At 36.6% G+C, this 23,029-nt stretch overlaps 1 protein-coding gene across 2 annotated transcripts in view; it reads left to right on the forward strand.

Annotated features, from left to right (window-relative positions):
• Window positions 1–23,029, forward strand: part of ZC3H6 (zinc finger CCCH-type containing 6) — a 52,801-nt gene that overhangs the window by 2,864 nt on the left and 26,908 nt on the right. For both annotated transcript variants that reach the window (XM_036315852.1, XM_036315851.1), the window contains exons 2-3: window positions 17,912–18,086; window positions 21,480–21,602. Coding sequence is in view for 1 of the 2 variants with exons in the window: in XM_036315851.1 (XP_036171744.1) it covers window positions 17,912–18,086; window positions 21,480–21,602 (298 nt within the window). In the remaining variant the exon portion in view is untranslated. The remainder of the gene's footprint in view (window positions 1–17,911; window positions 18,087–21,479; window positions 21,603–23,029) is intronic.

Raw genomic sequence — 23,029 nt, forward strand, 5'->3', positions numbered from 1 at the left:
TTCTGACATAGTGTAGGAAAAACATAAATCTATAATTTTTATTCACAACTACTTTGATTATAAAGTTAAAATATTATGATTATACTATATATGCAAATGAGATTCTAAATGGAAATTCACATAATGCACATTTTTTTCTCTTTAAATGTTTTTTTGCACATGTTTTATATGGTGAATATTTTGCACAAGATTTGTTTGCCAAATGAGTTAACTTTAAAGAAAATACCCATTTGGTATTTCCTCTCAATATAAGATGGGATGAAAGTAGGTTTAGTGTTCATATGGAAAGTTTTATAACTAATAAATAATAATATAAGAATAAACCCTTGCATACTCACCACTGTAAACCTACTTTTGCCCCACTCTGTATTTTCATGCCTGGGGTGAAAACACTATTTTTATAAAGTGTTAACAATATAAAAATACTTATAAACAAACATGCAGACATATAGAATATTAATTAGTAAGTAGAGGGCTTCTGCCTAGATCTTTAGAAATAAATGATAGAGGTTGGGAGAAGTCAAAGGGAGATGAAATTCTTGTTTATTTTTTCATTCATTTCTTCCTTTCAACCAGTTCTCTTATGCACAACTCCAGCCACCTAGCTTTATATTGTAGCTGAATATTGACTCAATTAAGACAATCCATAAACAACTCCAAAAGGTTAAATACTGAGTCCTTAATTTAGACATATCTGCAGTAGAATAGGAAAGGTAAATATACATCCAAGTAACTATTGTATAATTTCCTGAAATATGCTAAAGGTCAAAAGTTTTACAGGGCCGTCACTGGGGAAAAAGTTTAACATGAGCAGTTTATATAGAGCTTATGATTCTGTCTTTCATTGATAAGGAGGTATGGTTAATCCTTTGTTTTGGGAAGAAGTTATTTGCTCGTTATGAACAACTTTCCTACCTTTTTTCCTCTTCTCCCGCCTCTTCCTTGTGTAAAACAAGAACAACAGAACTCCACCTAGTCCCTCACCCCCACAGAATGATGGGAACCTTGCTGAGAGACTTGGAGAATCTGGAGAAGTGAGGTTGGAGAAGATGATTACACATTCCATTTGTAATAAGGCTTTCGTTTGATTCTCACGTTAATCCCAGTAGGTAGTATAGCATTACAGTGTGTCATATTTGTTTGATATCTCACAGGTAGAGCCTAGATAACCCAGTTATGCAAACTCCTACCTGAAGTATTAATGCATTACACGCTAATCTGCACTTACTGAATTGTTTGGGATTGTAATGTGCTAGTATTGTGTGTGTGTGTGTGTGTGTGTGTGTGTGTGTGTGTGTGTGCGCGCGCGCCCACTATTTTAAGAGAGCCCTTTCATTCTTAATAAAACCTGGGTTCTGATCTTAGTTTTTTTCCTCTAACTTGGTTAATGCTTTTTTCTTTTCCATGATTTTTCTTATTTCTAAAATCATCTAGTTTTAATAAGTCACTAATTTTAATTAAATTACAGATGCAACTTCGTACATCAGAGTTCACTCAATGCTCCATACAATATCTGGTTTATAAATTAGTACTGAAGTAAACGTCTTCCCTCCTTAGGCCATTAGTCAATTAATTGTATTCTTAAGTGTACAATTCAGTGCTATTAAGTGCATTCATATTATTGTGCATCCCATCCCCAGAACTATTCATCTTGCAAAAGTGAAACTATCATTAATTTATTTTTTATTCCTGAATCTGCTAATTCAACTATTATTCAAACTATCAGGCTGAGTTTTTCTTAAGCCAAAAAACCACAGACATCATGTACAGGTTTGATGTAGGAAAGCACTTTGTTAAGAAGACATTTTTCTTTTCCTAGCCCCTTAAAAACAAGTTATTGCATTCATTAAATTTTTTTATTTTATTTATTTTACTTTGAAATATATTTTTATTGATTCAGAGAGGAAGGGAAAGGAGAAAGAGATAGAAACATCAATAATGAGAGAGAATTATTGATCCGCTGCCTCCTGCATGTCCCCTATGAGGGATCCAGCCTGCAGCCCAGGCATTTGCCCTGACCAGGAATTGAACCGTGACTGGGAATATAACCATGACCTCCTGGCTCATAGGTTGAAGCTTAACCACTGAGCCATGGTGGCTGGCCTAAATTTTTATTTACCAGAAATTTCTGTGCCAAGTATAGTGATAAGCACACTATACTTCTGAATACAACTGGGGAAACAATCTGAATACAACTTCACTGAACTTGCTCTCCAGGATCTTACGACCCAGTAGGTGAGAAACAGATTGGTAAATACATAGTGATAGCACCGTGTATAATGGAGGTATGAACTGAATGCAGTGGTGGCACAGATGGGAGTATCCGGGAGGCATCACCGAATAGCCAGGTCTGGAGGGTGATTAAGTTTTGGCCAAGCAGAGGCAGAAGTATATGAAAAGCATGAAGAAATGAAATGGTAGATTCAGGGATGGAAAGAGTGTTAGTATGTGGAGCGTGTACAACATATTTTGGGCAATGAGGAAACGGCTTAAATGAATAAAGATCTTGTCAAAAGTTTTTTTCAGCAGGAGAGTGATCAGATACACTTCTAATATCTTGGGGGCTAAGAGACAGTAGACTACTGAAAGGGAGATCAGAAGACAAGTTAGGGAGATTTCAGTCACTTTCATTAAATGCTAAGCACCTAATATTTAGTATGTATTGTTCTATGCTGAGGGAAGATAGCAGTGAAGAAACGAATCCTTTACCTAATGGATCTTACATTTTCTTTGGAGACAAGAAACATGAAAAACAAATGTGTTAGGTGATAAAGTAGGTAAAGGAAAGTAAAAGTGTACTAAATTAGGACATTTAAAAACTTGAATAAAAGAGTGTTGCAGGATTTGCAAACAGGTGGGTTTCAGGCCTAAAATCTGCCCACAATGTGGTTTTCCCGACATGAATGCTTCAAAATATTTGTGTTTGAATGCCATCAGGCTTGACGTGTGTTCTCCAACCTCCACAGTACTATCACTCACACTTTCTCTGCAAACTCAGCACCTGAGCAAGGTCGGCTTCACTCATTAGATGACCTTATTGACCACTTGTTACACAGTGACGTTTTCACCTGGACAGACTGGCAATCTAGCTAGCTACCTGAAAACCCTCACAGAGATGGTGACTTTGAATTCACCAGGTCAAGCCTCCACTCTAAGGCTTCCAGCATATTCTTTGGTTCATAGGTATCCCCTGGATTTGTACAACATAGTGGTCCTGCGTTAGTTTTTCAGATTCAGAAATTGATCAGTCTCATAGCTTATCAGACTTGGGGATGTTAATTCATCCTCAAAAATAATAACAATGACTAACATTTACTTGGTGCTAAAGTGTATGACAGGTTTTAAGTGCTTTACATGAATTATTTAATCTTCACAACAACCCAAGGAAGTAGTCTCCATCTTTGCAAATGAAGAAACAGACTAAGAGGTTGCTAAATTTTCCAGGGTCACAGAGTAAATCAGTGGGAACTCAAATAATCTAACTCCAGAGCTCAAGCTTGTATAAGGGAATATATTCTCTTCATGTAGAATGATACTTGAAAAAATAAATTATTAAAAGTTGCCTAATAAACAAGAGTATGGGATTAGAACAAAGCAGTTGGTTATAAATGACTGATTTTAAATGGCATTAGGCTCAGATAAAGTGGTATTTCCATCTCATATCTGCCAAGTAGATTCTTGCTCCCATGTGCCTTGTAGAATATCTTCACTCCTAGGCAGTGCTTCCCTGGGCACTGGCCACATTTGTCTTTCTTTTCATCACTTTCATTACTAACCAGTCCTCGTTTCTGACAGGTAAATTTCTTTTCATTTGCATGTTAATACCTTAAATTTTAGGTAGTCATCTTTTTACTTGGTCCCCTGTGTCTGACTTCCTAATCTCTATTCTGGTTCATCTTGTTTTGGTTTATGGTTGAACTTTCTGAGGGCATTTTAAAAAATACTTTTATTGATTTTTAGAGAAAGAGGAAGGAAGGGGGAGAGAGAAACAGTGATGTGAGAGCATTGATCGGCTGCCTCCTGCACACCCCCTACTGGGGATGGAGCCTACAACCCGGGCATGTGCTCTGACTGGGAATTGAATCAGCAATCTTGAGCTGCACACTGGCCAGAGCCTGAGGGCATTCTTATTTCCAATCTTTTTTGCAGTGTTTGTGTCCTGGAAGATATACTTGACTGCTGATGTCCAGACAGTAGTCATATTGGATGACATCAGCAAAAGCAATTTCAATAGATTATTATTACTCTTGCACAGAGCAACCTTTCTCTGTTATAAAATTATATATGTTACTTTTCTTTGTTGATAATGTCAATTCATGGCTTAACACTTTAAATGAACTGTTTTAATACTTAAACTTTCACAAGTCATAGCCACATTCTTGAGTGGCAAATAAATGACCAAAACAAATTCCATGGAGCTTTTAAAAGGAGTCCTAAGTTAATTATCATTTAAATTATACATAAAACCATTATGAAAATCAATAATCTATTATAAAAGTGATAGAAAATTTTAAAACCTAGGTTTAGAACTCATGATACTCAGTGTTTTACATATATTGTTGTTTATAGCTCACATACTTTAATTCATTTGGTCCATATGACAAAATAAATATTAATGTGTTCATTTTATAGTTTAGGAAACAGATTCAGAGGGTAAATAACTTGTCCAAGGTGACTAAACAGCTGAGTGAGAAATACAGTCTGTCTGTGGCATTCGGTTTCAGTCCTCTCTGTTGATTCCATTGCCTCCTGATGATAGTAAATCTGCTATCAGATGCTGGGTTGGGTTTTGGACACTTAAGTGGTTTGGGTTTTTGGGGGTTTTTTTGAGGTATTATTTGATCACAGATAATTTCATCCTAGTCATTAAAATTCATCTTATATGACAGCATTTTTCTGAATCTAAAGCATTAAAAATTGAATTTATAAAGAATATGGATTTTTCATATAATTCAAGAGAATATGGAATAAATTTAACTTACGTCTGCAAATTTTTAGCTATAAAAAACACAAGTTTCAGTCTGTTAAGGGAATTCATTGAAAATGCATAGAGATCAGAAGAACTGACAATAAATTATTGTTAGATCACTGGTACATGTGTGGGGTTGAGTTCTTTATAACTTCTATACTAGCCCATAAAGAAGGTTGTGGGTTGATGTCTACCCTTGGAGAACATAGGAGTCTGTTTAAAAATTATAGTTTGGGTAAGCAAATAAAAATGAAAATGAATAAGTAAGAAATACCTACCTCTTTTAACTGTATAAATATATTGCACCAAATATACATTTTTAAAATGCCTAATGTCCAAGTGTGAAAGCCAGTATTTGACCAAAGCTGGGGCTGAAGCTAGCATCATATATTAAATTTCTGGAATACGTTAATAAACCTTAAATATTCTTTAAATTATAATTTATTATTATAAAAGTTGTCTAATTTTAAAAATAGGGCATGACAGTAGAGTAATAATAATTTTCAACACTGCCTATTGTTAGGTTGCTTCTGTGATTGCTGTAAGTGCACACAATAGGTCCTGAATAGATTCTTATCATTGATGTTTCTATTTCTCCCTCACCCTCTCTCAGAGCAATAAAAATCTATTAAAAAAAAAAAAACTATGGCAAGTGAGCTCACAGTTTTGAGTCATGTAATTGTCTCTGCTTATGGCATAAAGGCTGTTTGAGGAATGGAATGCTTTTCCTTCATAATGTCAAATATACAAGTTTAAGGCTATATTTTAAAATTCTTAATTTTTCTTCTGGCATTGAGGGGGGGTTGGGAAATAACATTTTATCAGCAGCAAATTTTATTGTAAATATTTTCAAAGGAACTCTTTGTAAATAAAATACTTGGTGTGCTTTCCTATCTTACTAAATAGTTACTGATTTATCATTTTCTAAGTTACTTTGGGTCATCATGAATATCTGTTGTCACTATAGCCACTCTGAACACTAGGTGCTACATTCCATCTTGTATTTTGTTACATTAAGTAGACTGGAAATATGGGAGCTTTGACACACGCTGTAGGAAAAGCAGAAATGCCCTCATGAACAGACTTCAAACTTGGTGCACTCCAGCTTCCTTTCTGCTTTTTCTTGTTTTGGTAATTTATTCTCTGGGCAATTTCTCCTTAGAATCCCTGCCTCTTGGATTTATAACCTTCCCCAATTTCAGTGAAAGTAACTGTAGTCTAGCATGCCCATTTTATTCAAATGCTTCTATTTCAAGTAAATCACAAGAGGAAAGGAAATTTTAGTTGAGGACTGTCTGCTAGGTATAGTGATAAGTGGTTTATCCTAACTATCTTTATCCTTAACTCTGCAATGGTAAATTGGTTAATCCCATTTTATAGATGAGGAACCTGAGTATTTGAGTGTGAGATAATTTGTTCAAGTTCATATAAGAACTTGTGAGATAATTCGTTCAAGTTCAAGGTAGTATAAGACTTGGGAAACAGACTTGAACCCAGATCTTTCCAGCTCTAGAGCTTCTGTTCTACCCTACTATGAATGTCTTAAGTATTCAGTTTTAACATGCCATGAATTTAAAACATTAATTAGTCCTTTTAAGAAATCTATTGTTGGTTATTGTTCTTGTTTAACATTCCTACTTTAATTTCCAGTTACAGGTGCCTTCACTTTGCCAGAACCCTGAGCCCTCATTAAAGGGTTTGTTTGGGGTGGTTTTTGGTGGTGGTGGTGGTGGTGGTGGTGGTGATGATTGTGTGTGTGTGTGTGTGTGTGTTATTTTTTTGGTTTGTCTTTAACTGCAGGTGAAAATTGCTATTCTGGCAGTCTCATTATTATTCCACTCTTATCTGGATATGGTGCTTAGCCTAATTTTGTTTTAATTAAATAGCAAATCTTAGTAAAAACAGCATTTTTATTTCTTCCAGCATTCCCCTCTTTTCTTTCCCTCTTCTGATTTGGATGTGGAGGCTTTCACCTAATAGGCTGTTTACCTACCCTGCACCACTCTCTATCAACTTGTCTGAGATCTGAAATGAAGTAGGGAGACCCATTTTCCATGTCTGCATCATTTAAGTATTTTTATCTCTTTTTAAAAAAATCTGTATAATAAAAATTTTGACAGTCTAACAGGCCTAGTCTGGTAGCTACTATTTCCTGACAGTCATTAAAATAACTCGTGTGGAATTGAAGTAATTCACATTTACTTCTGCATGTTAGAAATGCAGCTTTCAGATTTTTTTTTTTTTGCAGCTTTCAGACTTTAACAGTTCTTTGTATCATCTCTTAAAATACCACCTAAATGTTGCATCAATGAAATTTCCTTTTCCCGATATTTTATTATGAAAAATTTTAACATAAAAATGTGGAAAAAAATTTTACTGTAAACAGCCCCATATTCTGCCTACCAGTTGGTGAGGTTCTTAAATCTTTATATCAGCTGAGAAGTGTTTGGGCTATTTGCAAGTTCTTCCTAAGAACAAACACATGTGTAGCTGTTATAGCAACATGGTTAAGATGATGGGTCTGGAAATCGAGTGCCTGGGTTTGGTTTCTAGCTTTGCCATCTACTAGCAATTAGTTCAGCTCTTTGTCTCCTTTCTGTGCCTCATTAATTGAGATAATAGTATTTCATAGATTGCACATGATGATGAAATAAATTGATCCAACATACCTGGCAGCATAGTAAGTGCTCAATAATTGTTAATTATCACACTAGTTTGGTTTTTTACTGCAAATTTTGAATCAAGATGTAACTTTAGAATTATTTTATTATGAACACATTAGCTGGAATCAAAGATAGTGAATAGACTAAAAATTATTGAACATTGTTTTTAAATTATTTGTTAAAGTCATGGATCAATAATCCTCCAACAACCCAAGTTTTTTAAAGGTTCTGTTCTAGGCAGTATTTGGCCTTTGTGGGGAAAACAGCAAAGTTAACTTGTCCTCTTTTAAAGACAGCTAAAATGGCATCATTTACATTTCTTTTGTTCATGTCTATATTAGAGTGACCGCAGGACTATTGAGGCCAACTGATAGTGAGTGGTGGATGGTTCTGCCTCTAAAAAATATCCTGAAGCTTTATTTAAATCCACTATTTTTTTAATCTTTATTTTGTTGATTTCTGCCCTTACATTATTTTTATTCTTCTTGTTCTTTTGGTTTTGCCCATTTTCAAGGTCTTCATTTGAATGTATGTATAGCTCATTTGTTCTTAATCATTTTTATTTTCTGAAAATGTGTTTAAATAAAAGCATAAATCTCCCTCTGAGGACTCCTTTTCTTTGTTTAGAGGTCTTTTATGACTTCATGGTGTACTCTGTACCAAATTTATACTTGGAAGTTAGTTCATTAGGGGATTACATTGCTTGAATTTAGATATCTCATTAGTACATTACTGATATATTCATTACCTCCAGCAGGTGATACACACACACACACACACACACACACACACACACACACACATACTTTGACATTTCTGAGACTGAAATGATTGGGATTATGTACTGCTAAGATATAGAAAATAAACTCACTGTTCATTCATAGCCTATTTTTAAGGAAAATCTTGACCCTATTAAAAGGAATGGTCTCAGGAGAAATAATGAAGTAACATTTTAAAAGTATAAATTATGGGAATGTTTGAAATATTCATGGAGGATTGTCTGAATGATAATAGCCTATTGATTTCTCAGTATTAGTTGTTTTCAGCTAATTTTTTTCTGCCTCAACACTCTTGGGGAAAAAGCGTTCTCGTTAGTGACTGGGTGTGGCTGGCATTAGAATCTCCATGTACATTCCATTGTGGGCTCTCACTGGATTGCTGTAGTGTGTCCAAACTGCTTCCCTCCACCTGTTTGTTTTCTCTAGGTCTGTTTTTCACTTTCAGTCACAATGGAAGCCTAATTACATCACCTTCTTTCCTGAAAACTCTTCAGTGCTTCCTCCTTTTTCTCAGGATGCTCAAAGCTCTGTGTGATCCAGTGCCACCTGTCACTCCAGCATACTTTTGAACCAGCCTCCCCCCTTTTCTTTATGAGCCAGTGATACTGGCCTTGTCTCAGTTCCTGTCGCAGTTCTACATAGAAATTTTGCTCATCCTATTTCCTGTTTGCCTGAGGCCCACCCTTACCTCTCAGGCTAACTCTTCATCTCAGTTCATTCATGACTTCCTCAGGGAGAGCCTTCCAGACTTTCCCCGACTGTGTGTGCTCATATCACTATTTACCTTTTTCATATACTCATATGGTTGTTACTTTATTTTTGTGACTCTTTGATGTCTGTCTGTCACCTCCACCACTAGATTGAAAACTTTATGAGAGAAAACCATGTCTCTTTCTTGTTTGTCATTGTATCCCCACTGAGAAGGTGATGAATAAATATTTTCTAAATGAATTCATGGCTTTTTTTTTTTTCTGACAGAAAATTCTTATATACATAGTTTTTGAGAATCACTTCTCTAGATGTGGATTTCATCTCTGGATTAAATCAGAACATGGGGCACTGTGTACTTCAGTGATGGCGAACCTTTTGAGCTCAGCGTGTCAGCATTTTGAAAAACCCTAACTTAACTCTGGTGCCGTGTCATATATAGACATTTTTTGATATTTGCAACCATAGTAAAACAAAGACATTTTTGATATTAATTTTATATATTTAAATGCCATTTAACAAAGAAAAATCAACCAAAAAAATGAGTTTGCGTGTCACCTCTGACACGCGTGTCATAGGTTTGCCATCACTAGTGTACTTGAACAATATTTGTTTCTTTAATTAATTGCTTTTTCTCGATTGAACTGTGGCAGCATGTTCTTCACATTGGAGTATGCTGTAAGTCATAAGCTGTTGAATTGATTATATGGACACTATCGATAGTATCCATTGTGCCAGTTAATAGTGTCTTCATGAGGACTCAGGACAAATATATCTCTGTTCTCCCACAAAAATATGTGATTCTCTTGAATAAGCGGTCTTTTTTTTTTTTTGTCCTGGAAGCACTTTTGTCTTACACCTAATCCTTCTTGAAATGCAGAGCCAAGTTTGCAGCTCACATCTAAGAATTAGTCCAAGGTTTCTGGCATGCCCCTCTGAAAACTAATCTTAATCTTTAGAATTTTAACTGTGATATTTACATATTTCATAGTTTGTTCAATAAAAGGCTCTATAATTAGCTTTCAAGAAAGAAACTCCACCAGAGCTTGCTTTTTTTCTTCTTTTTTTTCTGTTTGCTGGGTAAGAAATGAGTTCAGTGTGTTTCTATGTGCTGAAAGGGGAGAGAATAACAGAATGAAGTGTATTACATATTGGGAGGAATTCTAGATGTTAAGTTATTACTGGTTCATTTAGGAACTAGAAATTCTTCCCTTTTTTTCTGCTTATGTCACAAAAGCACAGGCATTGCTTTATAGATAGCTGAGGTATATGAGAGTTGTCTGTTAGGCTCAGGGATCTATAGTTAACACTTTTGTGTGCACATGCTGGGGAACTAGACAGAGTTTTATTTTAACTGCCCTCTCCCCCACCCCTTAGTCCTACCCACACAGAGCAGCAGTTAGAGGTTCACTGCTGTGTGGGTTATGAGCTCTGTGGAAGTTCTGATCAGAGACCTTGCTTGGTATTTAGCTTGACTAAATATCAGAATCCCTTTGTTTTCCTTGTGTTGCAAGATAAAATTTTGTGCCATTTGATGAAATGACAGTTGTGCAGTAGCGTATCTGACTCTGGAGACCAGGCACTGCAGAAGTAAGAGCAGCCACAACTATTATAAGGAAAGCTGGAAGGCATTTCAGAGTGATAACTGAAGAATCCCTCACTTTGACCAGATCTTAAGACTCCTTCAGAGTCCATTTTTGATGGCCCTGTTCTTTCTTCATTTAGTTTGAGTATAGATTGGTCAGCTTTCCCTGTGGCATTCATTACTCTATGGGCAGCAGGATCTAGGGCTATGCTGTTACCCACAACTACTTGGAGCAATGACTTTAGTTGTACTGCTAGGCTTTACAGTATTATTTACCTTTACAGTCAGTGTTAGTAACATTTTTTTGGACTATGTAAGCCAGTAACATAGTTATTTATTATCATTAGCCATTTATTATCTCTGTACAGAATTATATGTTCCATGCGTTTATTTTTATTTTATTTTTTAATTTTTTATTGTTTAAAGTATTTACATCTGTCCCCTTTCCCACTATTGACTTGTCCCAGCCTGTCCCCACCCCCCAGCTCAGATCTTCAATGTTAGTAACACATTTTTATAAATTTCCAAGTTATATGACTCCCATAGTTGAAAATAGAGCCCTCATGATTCTAGCCTAAAGGGAATAACAAGCCCTGGCTGGTGTGGCTCAGTGGATAGAACGTCGGCCTGTGGAAAGAGGGGTCCCGGGTTCGATTTCGGTCAAGAGCATGTACCTTGGTTGCGGGCACATTCCCAGTAGGGGGCGTGCAGGAGGCGGCTGGTCGATGTTTCTAACTCTATCCCTCTCCCCCTCCTCTCTGTAAAAAAATCAATAAAATTTTTTTTTTTTTAAAAAAAGGGGGAATAACAGTTTTTTCTCCAGAGCAATCACTATCTTTTTAGATACTCCCAGAGAAGCATGGCTTCCTGAAGGACATGGGCAAGAAATATCTATAAATGTCTAATTATTACATGTTACATAGAAATGTTATTTGTATATGCAAGTTAGATTTTGATGACGCAAGTATGAGTAAGCATGTCGATTCAGGAAATGAAGACTAGAAGAGCCACATTCACTTGTAAAAACAAAAAGGAATTACTTGTACCAAGTCCCATTCCTGAAAGAATTTGTATTTGGGTTGAGGCTTTGACAAATTCTAAGATTGGCTCAAGGAGTAAAACAAGCCAAGTAAAAATTGCTAATGCTGTAGATTGTAAAAGGATAAGCGGAGTTTCAGCCAACCAGATACATTCCAGGTGTCAAAATGTGTTGGATAAATGATAAAGGCAAAAATGCTTTGGAGGCTGTAGATATCCAGATTTTACCACTGGTGGTTTGTAAAGGGAAACGTTTTCTGAAACAAATACAATAAGCCATCTAGGACATAAATGTTCAAGGGCCAGTTGAGGACAAACATAAAATCACAAAGACATATGAGCTCTTTCATGGCCCCAGTATGACCAGCCATTACTTGCCTTAAGGGGAAGTACCTAGTTTGGTAGAAAGTTGGGTCAGAGCTTAATCAAGAGGGTCCCATGTAAGCTATACAGGTTGAGGGAGAAGATTGGGGAAGGTGCAGGCAAAGCCTAGGAAACTCAAGCGAGTTTTCTGTGAAGCCTGCTGACAGGTTCAGCCAGTTCATTACTTACATAGGCATTCTCAATCAGCATTTTTAGCTCCGCATGTCCCTCAACTAGCAGGAGAACACTGACCCCTAAGAGGCCAGATGGTCATAGGTAATACAAGGAACAGTTTCCATACTGTAGCTCAGCAGTTTTTTAGCCTGAGGGGTGGCGTAAGGAGCTGGCAAGGTGGGTGAGAACCTGCCTCACAGCAGCCTCCATGAAGCAGAGAGGAGGATACGAGTCTTGTAGAGGCACCTCCAGGACCTCCTATCTTCCATACCTGGAAGATCACAGGTGCTCCGCCAAGGCTCAGGTCACCTGTGGTTGGGCCTGTCTGTATAGCAATGTGGAGGCATGAAGATTGCGGGGTGCCGGTCAAGAGCAGTTCACCTACCTATCATATGTGGGAAGGGAGAGAGGACGTTGGATCAGGGCATAGTTTCAAGCACTTAGGAAATTTGTGTTCTGTTGGTCTTAGGATAAGCAGTCTATTCTAATGTCTGCTCCCAGACTGTGAAGAAGTCCTGGATATCCTCTCACAATTGCTTGGGACATTCTGGAAGGTGTCCTTCTTAGGATCATACAGCTTATCCCAAGAAGCTCATATTCATGAGTAGTGTCTGTGTAGTATCATCCGTCAGGAGTACTGGTATCGCCTTTCAGTGAGAATTTTGTATTTCTTCCAAATACGCAGCTTCTGACCGGTAGTTTGTAACAGGAGCCTTTAGGCTACATGAAGAAGCAGAAACTGCCTGTGGAGGTAACACCGAATGGTTCTAGTTCATTTATTTTACAAGCCAACAAAACCAGAATGGAAAAAGGTAGATTCCTCTATTGAGGCACATCAGTTTATGAGGACTTAGTGAATAATGACCTCAAAATAGGAACATATCAGGGGCAGTAAGGACATTGACCAATTCCAGTCTTTAATTTACTAGTATACCACAGTGTGTTATGATTTTTTCCAGTTGTCTCCAATCTACATATTTAAATCAAGAGATAAAACCTTTTTTAATTTATTACAATTTTTTTAAATGACAGCTTTATTGAGACAAAATTCACCCATTTAAAGTATGCAGTTCACTGGTTTTTAGGATATTCACAGAGTTGTATAACCATTACCACTGTCTTAAATTTAGAACATTTTTATCACTCAAAAAACGAACGCAATCACTCTGAATTCTTCCCTCTAATCTACCTGGCAGCCCCTAATCTACTTTCTGTCTATGGATTTGTCTAAAAGATAAATTCTTTTAAAAATAGTTTTGTGCCCAGCTGGCATGACTCAGTGGTTGAGCATCAACCTATGAGCCAGGAGATCATGGTTCGATTCTTGGTCAGGACACATGCCCAGTTGTGAGCTCGATCCCCAGAGGGGAGTGTGCAGAGGCAGCTGATGAATGATGTTTCTCTCTCATTGATGTTTCTATCTCTCTATCCCTCTCCCTCTCTCTCTCTAAAAAACCAATAAAAACGTTTTTTTATATTTTTAAAATATATTTTTATTGATTTCAGAGAGGAAGGGGGAGAGAGAGAGAAAGAGAGAGAGAAACATGAATGATTAAAGAGAATCATTGATCGGCTGCCTCTTTCATGCCCCCCACTGGGGATCGAGCCTGCACCCAGGCATGTGTCCTGACTGAATTTAACTGTGACCTCCTGGTTCATAGGTTGATGCTCAACCACTGAGCTATGCTAGCCAGACTAAAAACATTTTTTTAAAAAAGTAATTTTGTTTAATAACTGGACAGTTATTTGCATGTCTGTAAATGGAATATGACTATTAAAAGGACATAATCACTATTTTACATTCATAAAAGTCATCCATATATAATTGACCTAGGAACTCCTCTTTCTGATTTATTAAAGTTTAAAAATTATCTTGGGTTTAGTAAACAAAACAGCTTTCGTCATAGTGTTGAGATAAATCAAACTTTAGAGAATACTAGCACCCTTGGTTATTTTGTTATGTCTTCTATTAATTTTTTGCAGAGCTGGATTAATGTCTGGTACATCAGTAGGTGCCAATTAAGGAAGCTTTATTTTACTCTGGTGACAGAGCTAGAATTAGAATCCAGCTTCCCTCCCATTAAGTCTCCTCTTTCCATTACGCCACACATGTTTTCCAGATGTGCCCAAAGCTGTTTTTTTTTTTTTAAAACAAAACAAAACAAAACAAAAACATTTGGAAGCATTCCATAGAAGTGTGGATCATTGTTCTTTATTTCCGTGTTCTATCCTATTTTTTGTTACTAAGCATAAAATCACAAGTTTAAACTTGTTATTGTTTGAATGCTGAAATGACAAATAGGCTAAGGGAGAAGAAAGAAAAAAAATTTCCATGTTTTGCCCTGGCAGATTGTTCAGTGGTTAGAGCAGGGGTGGGCAAACTTTTTGACTCGAGGGCCACAATGGGTTCTTAAACTGGACCGGAGGGCCGGAACAAAAGCATGGATGGAGTGTTTGTGTGAACTAATATAAATTCAAAGTAAACATCATTACATAAAAGGGTACGGTCTTTTTTTTTTTTTAGTTTTATTCATTTCAAACGGGCCGGATTCGGCCCGCGGGCCGTAGTTTGCCCACGGCTGGGTTAGAGTGTTGGCCCACTGACTTAAGGGGCATGGGTTTGATTCTGGTCAAGAGCACATACCTCAGTTACAGGCTCAATCCGAGGCGTCAGTTGGGGTGGGTGTGGGAGGCAACCAATTGACATTTCTCTCTGTATGTCTCTCCCCCTCCCTTCCACTGTCTCTAAAAATCAATAGAAAAAAATATCCTCAGGTGAGAATTAACAACAATGAAAATTTCGGTGTTTTATGTCTAATAAGTATACATGTCCCATATTTCACAGTAAAAGAATTTATGTAAAGCAGGAGGACTTACTAGTAAATTCTGTGCAGCATTTTCAGCTTGAATACTTTATGTATTTAAATAGCTCTAGTCAAAATGCTGAATATGAATCAAGTAGGAGGAGACAATGACCACCTATAAGACTTTGTTGTTTGTATTTTAAATGTTATGGTGTAAATACAGACAGCAAAGCTCAGGATTCTTTTAATTTTTATTTATTGATTTGAGAGAAAGGGAGAGAGAGAGAAACATGGGTTTGTTGTTCCACCCACCCATCTGTGCATCCATTGGTTGCTTCTTATATGTGCTCTGACTGGGGATCAAACTCACAACTTTGGCATATCATTACACTGCTCTAACCAACTGAACTTCCTAGGATAAGCACACGGTTCTTAAATGTACAACTTGAAGTTTACACATGTATATGTGTATATAATATCATCACACAGATAGTATAAATAATATCTCAACACCCAGAAGGCTCCTTAGTACCTGGTATTTGTCAGTTACAACCTTCCTCGAGGTTATCACTATTCTGACCTATAAGCATGGATTCATGATGCATGTTAATAGCATCAAATGAGTCTCTTGTGTCTGGCTTCTCATAATTACAAGATTCATTCATATTGTGTATAGACGTAGTTAATTTTTTTCTTAATAGTATCATACAAGTATGGCACAATTTATGTATGTATTCACATGTTCATGGATATTTAGGATGTTTATAATTTTTTTCATTATTATGCCCGAAGCTGCTAAGAACATCCTAATACTTGTCTTTTTGTGAATATATGCACTCATTTTTCTGGGCCAAATGGTTTTAGTGTATTATAAACGTTCCAAATTTTTAAATTAAAACAGCCAAAATGTCAGGTCTTCTTCACAAGAAATTTTGAAGTTCACCTGACTGGATATATACCTCTTTGCTTCTATAATAGAAACTGGGGGCTAATAACATTGATTTCACAGTCATTTTGGGGTAATATCATGGGCCTATTCTACAATGGCAAGGGTTAGGAATGTTATATATTTGGTTATTCTGTAAATAGCATGCACCATGCTAGAAATTAGAGCTACAGCTTTGGAAGACATATACCCTGCTTCTACCAACCAGTGAACAACTCATTCAAACATAATGTGTAGAGTGCAGTGATTCAGAAATGAGAGTTATTGGGGGAATACTTAGGATGGAGCATCTCACTTAAACCTTTGTAGTCAGTGGAGACATCTTGGAGGAAGTGATATCTAAACTGGGTCCTAAAGATTGAATTGGAATTGGCCAGGTGGAGAGTGAGGGGGTGGGTGTTGAGAGGAGCAGGGCAATGGGAGCCTCTAAAGCAGTGGTTCCCAACCTTCCTAATGCCGCGACCCTTTAATACAGTTCCTCATGTTGTGGTGATCCCCAATTTCATTGTTACAAATGGAACATAATTAAAGCATAGTGATTAATCACAAAAACACTATGTAATTATATATGTGTTTCCCGGTGGTCTTAGGTGACCCCTGTGAAAGGGTCATTCGACCCCCAAAGGGGTGGCGACCCACAGGTTGAGAACCGCTGCTCTAAAGCAATGTTTCAGGCTTGGAAGAAATTGAAAGTAGCCAAGTAAGCAGAGACTCAGTGATAAAGAGCCTTTGGGCAATATCGAGTTTTGACATCCTCAGATCATTGATAACACTTTTTTTTATCATGGAAAACGTCAATCCTAACATGATAATAGAATGAACCCTCATATACAAATACCACTGTCCAGCAACTCCAGCTAATGGCCAATCTTGTTGAGAATACCTTTTCTATCCCCAGTGGATTGTTTTTGAAGCATTATGAGCCATCACGTCATCACTGAGGATTTTTAGCAATACTGTGACATGATCAGTTTTGTATTTTAGAAATCACACATTTCTAGGAATTTTAAAGTATCTTTTAAATGCATACACCATGGTTTGGGTGCTTCTCATGTGCTTTCAGTAACACAAAGACATCCGTCTCTATGCACTAGCATCTACTATTGGTAGTAGTTCGCATTTTTTTTCAAACTATGGAAGCAGGATTAAATGTTAAAATTATGTATTTATCTTCCCATGTTGGTTAATTTGCACTTAAAATACTATTAGTGAACATTTTGGCTTCTATAACTAGGAGAATGTCATAATCGATATAAAAGTTTGTTTCTAGGATTCAGCCTCCATAATAGCAAAGATAACTAGTATTTGGAAAGTAGAATTAGATTTATAGTATTACTCTGAATATTTTCTATAAATTCAAGTTGAGGAATTTACTATTCTTCTTTTATGGCAAAGGTTTTGTTACTTATCTACCTGTTGCAATTTGCTTGTTGATTCTGATGGCAAGAATTAATATAGATTAATTCTCACTTTTATTTTAAAACTATTTTTAGCTGTCTAAGGTCCTAAGTTAAAAACCCCTTCCTGGAGCTATTTTAGGTATTTTTGTGGATTTGGTAACTATTGTAATACTTTGGGATGGTACTGCATTTATTTTGTGAGAATAATCTTAATCTAAATCAGAGGTTGGCATACTGGCTGCTGAGACTGGTTCTTACATTTTTGAAGAGTTATTAAAATACCAGGAAAACTTTGCAACAGAAACCATATGTTACCTGCAATTTTAAAATATTTACTATCTGGTCCTTTACAGAAAAAGTTTGCCAACCCTGATCTAAGTTAATATAACTTAAATTCTGTTCACCTGCTTGTTTTCTTTGGGAAATGTTCCTGTAAGATTTGTTTAGAATGGACATTTGAAAATTTTCATTGTCTTCTACAGAGAAGATGGTGAATTAGAAGACGGTGAAATTGATGATGCAGGATTTGAAGAAACACAAGAACAGGAAGAGGATGAGAAGCAGAAAAATGAGAAAGCCTACAGAAAATCAAGAAAAAAACACAAAAAAGAAAGAGAAAAGAAAAAATCCAAAAGGAGAAAACGTGAGAAACATAAGGTCAGTTAGGATCTACTTTTTATTTTCAGTAAATTTTTATGAAATATAAAATACTGAAAATTAGAAAGTATAAATCATTGCTTATTTTCTTATAAAACATGGATTATATCTTTTACTTATGTGATTAATATATTTTTAACATGAATATTATATGAATTAAAGATTTAAAAAATAAGGTAGCTTTTAATGCAAATTAAAATAAACCTTTTTAGTTGATGGAAGTTTGTAGAATGCTGAAGCTTAGGGAATGAAAGTTTCATTCTCTGCAGATACAGATTAGCAGCATTGGCATTGCCCATCCATTTATTGATTTATTTACAGGCATCACGTGCTTGCTGTGGAAGTCTCCGTGTTGTGTGCTGGGGGTTATGGTAACAAGTGAAGAGGCCTCTGTTCTTATAGAGATTACCTTGAAAAGGGAACGAGAGGCAGTAAACCCATGATAAACAGATGCTATCAAGAAAACAGTAGAGTGCTGAATAGATAATGTGAATTGGGGTGGAGTAGAAAGGAAAACTATGCTGACAGAGAACCCAGGTAGTTTTTGAAACTCTGAATTTTCCCCATAAAAACAAAGCAATTAGGATATTGTCAAAACCAAAAAGTTACAATATCTACAAAAAATGAAGTAACAAGCTATCCCCACAAATGTCAAAAATACAAATGGATAAGACTAAACCACAAATAGCAACTGTATAATGAAGCAGAGGGAAGGTAAAAGGAACTTCCAGAAAACAGACTGGCAACAGGTGTTTTTCTCAAATGGCAGAGTCCCGAGTGAAGCTGGTTGAGGGCACCAATTCTATTCCCAGTCAGGGCCGATAGAGTTTATCATCAATGTTTCTATCTCTCCCTCTCCCTTCCTCTCTCTTAAGTCAGTAAGAACATTTTTTTTAAGTTAAGTCTTTTTTCCCAAGGTAAAAGTTCTTTACTCCAAGAAGACACTCAGAAATATAAAAGGAAAAAGAAACCACCTAAAATTAAACTAACGAGTGTAACCACTGTTAACATTTTTATATATTTCCTTCAAATCTTTTTTCTTCTGTGATTTTTCCCCTTAATATTGGAGACATACTGTTTAATTGATTTTATATTTGGTATATTTACTAATATTACAGATAAACATTTTTATGTTACTCTAAAATCTTCCAAAATACCATTTTAATTGATTGTTATATCCTTTAGTAAATCATTCTCTTCGTATTGGACATGGAGGTCATTTGTGGTAAATTTTGAAGTATAGGTGGGAATTAGATAGTTGGCCAAAGAAATCCAGAGAATACGAAAGCAAAAATTGTGAAAAGAATTGCATGTTTGGGGAAATCACTGAAGTTCCTAAATTCTTTCTGTCACTATTTGAATATTTAAGGGGGTCACCAAGTGGCTTCCTGTTAATTTGTTCTTGAATTATATGTCTTGCCCTTTTCACTCACCATGATGTGATGTGATGTTTTTTGGTAAAGAGTTCTATAAAAAACAAAATAATTTAGACTTGAACTTTAGTACTTACTAATCAAGTTCAGCATATTGAAGGAAATAAACTACCAGTGTATAATAAATAAAATAACAAAAAATGAAGGAACACTTTCAAACACTTTGAACAGATACCAACAATACCCAAAAAAAGGAAGAAAAAGTATAACATCCTTTTCACTTAAAATTTTAATAACTTTTAATTAGCATTTCCAGCTATTTTAATGTAGACCAATTGCTAATTCCAGATTAATGATTACTTCTTAGTATATATGTGAGCCCATAAGGTTCTCCCTTAAGCAGAACTTCTATTCTCTGATAGTTCTTCCTGAAGCAGTCTTCATTTAAGCTACTACTTTCTTAAGTTATCTTCTTTAAGTGAAAAGTTTTCCTTTGAGCTGGAGCTGACTTCTGTTAGCGACTGAACAAATTTGGCTTTTAAATGGACAATATTTATTTCAAACCCTTACCAACAAAGATTAGGTAGTTAAGCATGAAACATTTCATAGCATAATTGTAAAAAGGTTTCTTCATATCACTTATCGAGTCAATAAAAACAGAACTAACAGCACCATAAAACTAAACCCCAGAACATTTGAAGAACAAAGTAGAGGAAAACAGATTGTGTTCCTTAAAAAGCATTTAAGAATGTTAGTAGAGGAGCCCGGCCAGTATGGCTCAGTGGTTGAGCATCGACCCATGAACCAGGAGGTCACGGTTCATTCCCAGTCAGGGCACATGCCCAGGTTGCTGGCTTGACTCCCAGAAGGGGGCGTGCAGGAGGCAGCTGATCCATGATTCTCTCTCATCATTGATGTTTCTCTCTCTCCCATTCCCTTCCTCTCTCTGAAATCAATAAAAACATTTTTTTATAAAAAAAGAATGTAGTAGAGGAAAACAGATCTACTCTAAAAGCATCGGAGTTCAATTAACTCAGCCAAATTTTAACTGAGTTTGCTCTAGGTCTAGATACTGGGAATGCAATAAGGATAAAATACAGAGGCAGTTCTTCACTGATAAGACCTTTAGGAATTCTTTAAAGAATGCTCAACCTGGGAACGTAATTATTTTGACTAGATGGAGGAGATTTGGTGACTTCTTTTTTTTTTTTTTAGAAATTGTACTTATACTTGAAGAATGATATTTGTCACTTTATCAATTACTGGTGGTTTCTGTTTTACTTTTGTTCAGTTTTATGGGTTGGATTTATTTTATAATTTAGAATGTTTTAATATCTTTTAGCTTTAGGGTACTTATATAATAGAATAAGAACTCTAAAGCCATTTTAGGTAAAAGTAAATTAATTCATACTCTACGCATGTTCTAGAATCATTTTTGGTGACGAGGAACCAACTTTATTTCCTTTAAAATTAACTTATATCTAAGGTTTCTTTAGAGCATAGAGATTTAGTATTTCCTGTTTGAAGTCCTTGAGCCAAAAGTATGATGAGGAAAATTCTGTCATGAAGTCCCTGAGATGAGGGGAAGATATGCTTTCCCTCAGAAAATTTTAGAGAATTTTTTTGGGGTGTGGCCTTTGGAGCAAGAAATTGTTTTTTAATATACTTTATTGATTTTTTACAGAGCGGAAGGGAGAGGGACAGAGAGTTAGAAACATCCATGAGAGAAAAACATTGACCAGCTGCCTCCTGCACACCCCCCACTGGGGATGTGCCCGCAACCAAGGTACATGCCCTTGACTGGAATCGAACCCGGGACCCTTCAGTCCGCAGGCCAACGCTCTATCCACTGAGCCAAACCAGTCAGGGCTGGAACAAGAAATTTTTAATAAACACTTTAGAACCTACTAGGCTAATGTAATCTATTGATTAGCCCCTCTGGCTGAAATAAGCTTATCTAGTTACTAGTTAAATATTCTTTTCTTTGCAAAGTAACATATTTGTTTTTTCCTTCTTTTAGCATAATTCTCCATCTAGTGATGACAGTTCAGACTACAGCCTTGATTCAGATGTCGGACATACAGAAAGTTCCCACAAAAAAAGAACTGGTTTCTACAGGGATTATGACATTCCATTTCCTCAGGTATTGTCTTTTTTTTATTGTAATAAAATACACATAGCATAAAATTTACAGTTTTAACCATGTAAACATGTACAGTTCAGTAGTGTTAAGCGTATTCACAATAATCCATTTTGAGAACTTTTTCATCATCCCAAACAGAAACTGTGTTTCTGTCTACATATGTATAAAAGCCTAAGCGACCATTGCACTGTTTGACCATTCGACTGGTAGCTGTGACGCACACTGACCACCCGGGGCAGATGCTCTGACCAATAGGTTGCTGCTGGGGTCCAGCCAATGGGGAATGGGTGAGGCGGACCAGACACGCCCTGGAGCCCTCCTGTGGTCTCTCCCCAGCCCTGATCGTGCACGGGTAGGGTCCCTCAACCTGGCCTGCACCCTCTCGCAATCCGAAACCCCTTGGGGCATGTCAGAGAGCTGCAGGCCAGGCTGAGGGACCCCACCCGTGCACGAGTCTGTGCACTGGGCCTCTAATTAAGCAATAAAACCTCATTAGTTCCCCCCTAGCTCCTGGTAACCACTGTTCTGTCTCTATGAATTTGCCCACTCTAGGTACCCTATATAGGTGGACTCATACAATATTTGTTTTTTTGTTATTAACTTACAAATTTTTCAAGGTTCATCCATGATGCAAACACATGTGTCAGAATTTCATTCCTTTCTAAGGCTGAATAATATTCCATTGCATGCATATACCACACTTTGTGTATTAATTCCTCTGTTGATGGCCACTTGGATTGTTTCGACTTTTTGTTGTAAATAATACTGCTATGAACGTAGGTGCTACTCATAGGAATGGAGTTTCTGATTGTATGCTAATTCTGTGTTTAATTTTCTGAGGAACCACCATCCTGTCTCCCACAAAGGCTGCATCGTGTTACATTCCCACCAACAATACATGAGGTTTTCTGATTTCTGCACATCCTTGTCAAACTTGTTATTTTCTGTGGGTTTTTTTTTATAATAGCCTTCCTAATGGGTACGAAATGGTATTCATTGTGGTTTTGAGGTATTGCTTCTTAAAAAAGGAAAAATTAAACTTTCAATTTTATTCTTTGCTTTCTGATCTTTTGCAAAGATATTTTATAAGATATATGCTTTAAAATACACCATGAATTGCTGTGCTTAGGCTGCCGTAAGAAAATACTACAGACCAGGCAGATTAAACAACAGAAGTTTATTTTCTCTCAGACTGGGGGCTGGAAGTCTAAGATCCAGGTGCTGGCAGGGTGGTTCCCTCTGAGGAAGAGGGAAGGATTTGTTTAGGCCTTTCTCCTTGGCTTGTCAGTGGCCACCTTCTTGCTACTGTGTCCTCACATGGTCATCCCTCTGTGCATCACTCAACCCTGGTGTCTCTCTGTGTCTCCAAATTTCTTCTCATAAGGGCACCAGTCATAGTGGATCAGGGCCCATCCTAACAGCCTAAT

This window comes from Myotis myotis, unplaced genomic scaffold, assembly GCF_014108235.1.
Source record: "Myotis myotis isolate mMyoMyo1 unplaced genomic scaffold, mMyoMyo1.p scaffold_m19_p_62, whole genome shotgun sequence".
NCBI classification, from domain to species: domain Eukaryota; kingdom Metazoa; phylum Chordata; class Mammalia; order Chiroptera; family Vespertilionidae; genus Myotis; species Myotis myotis.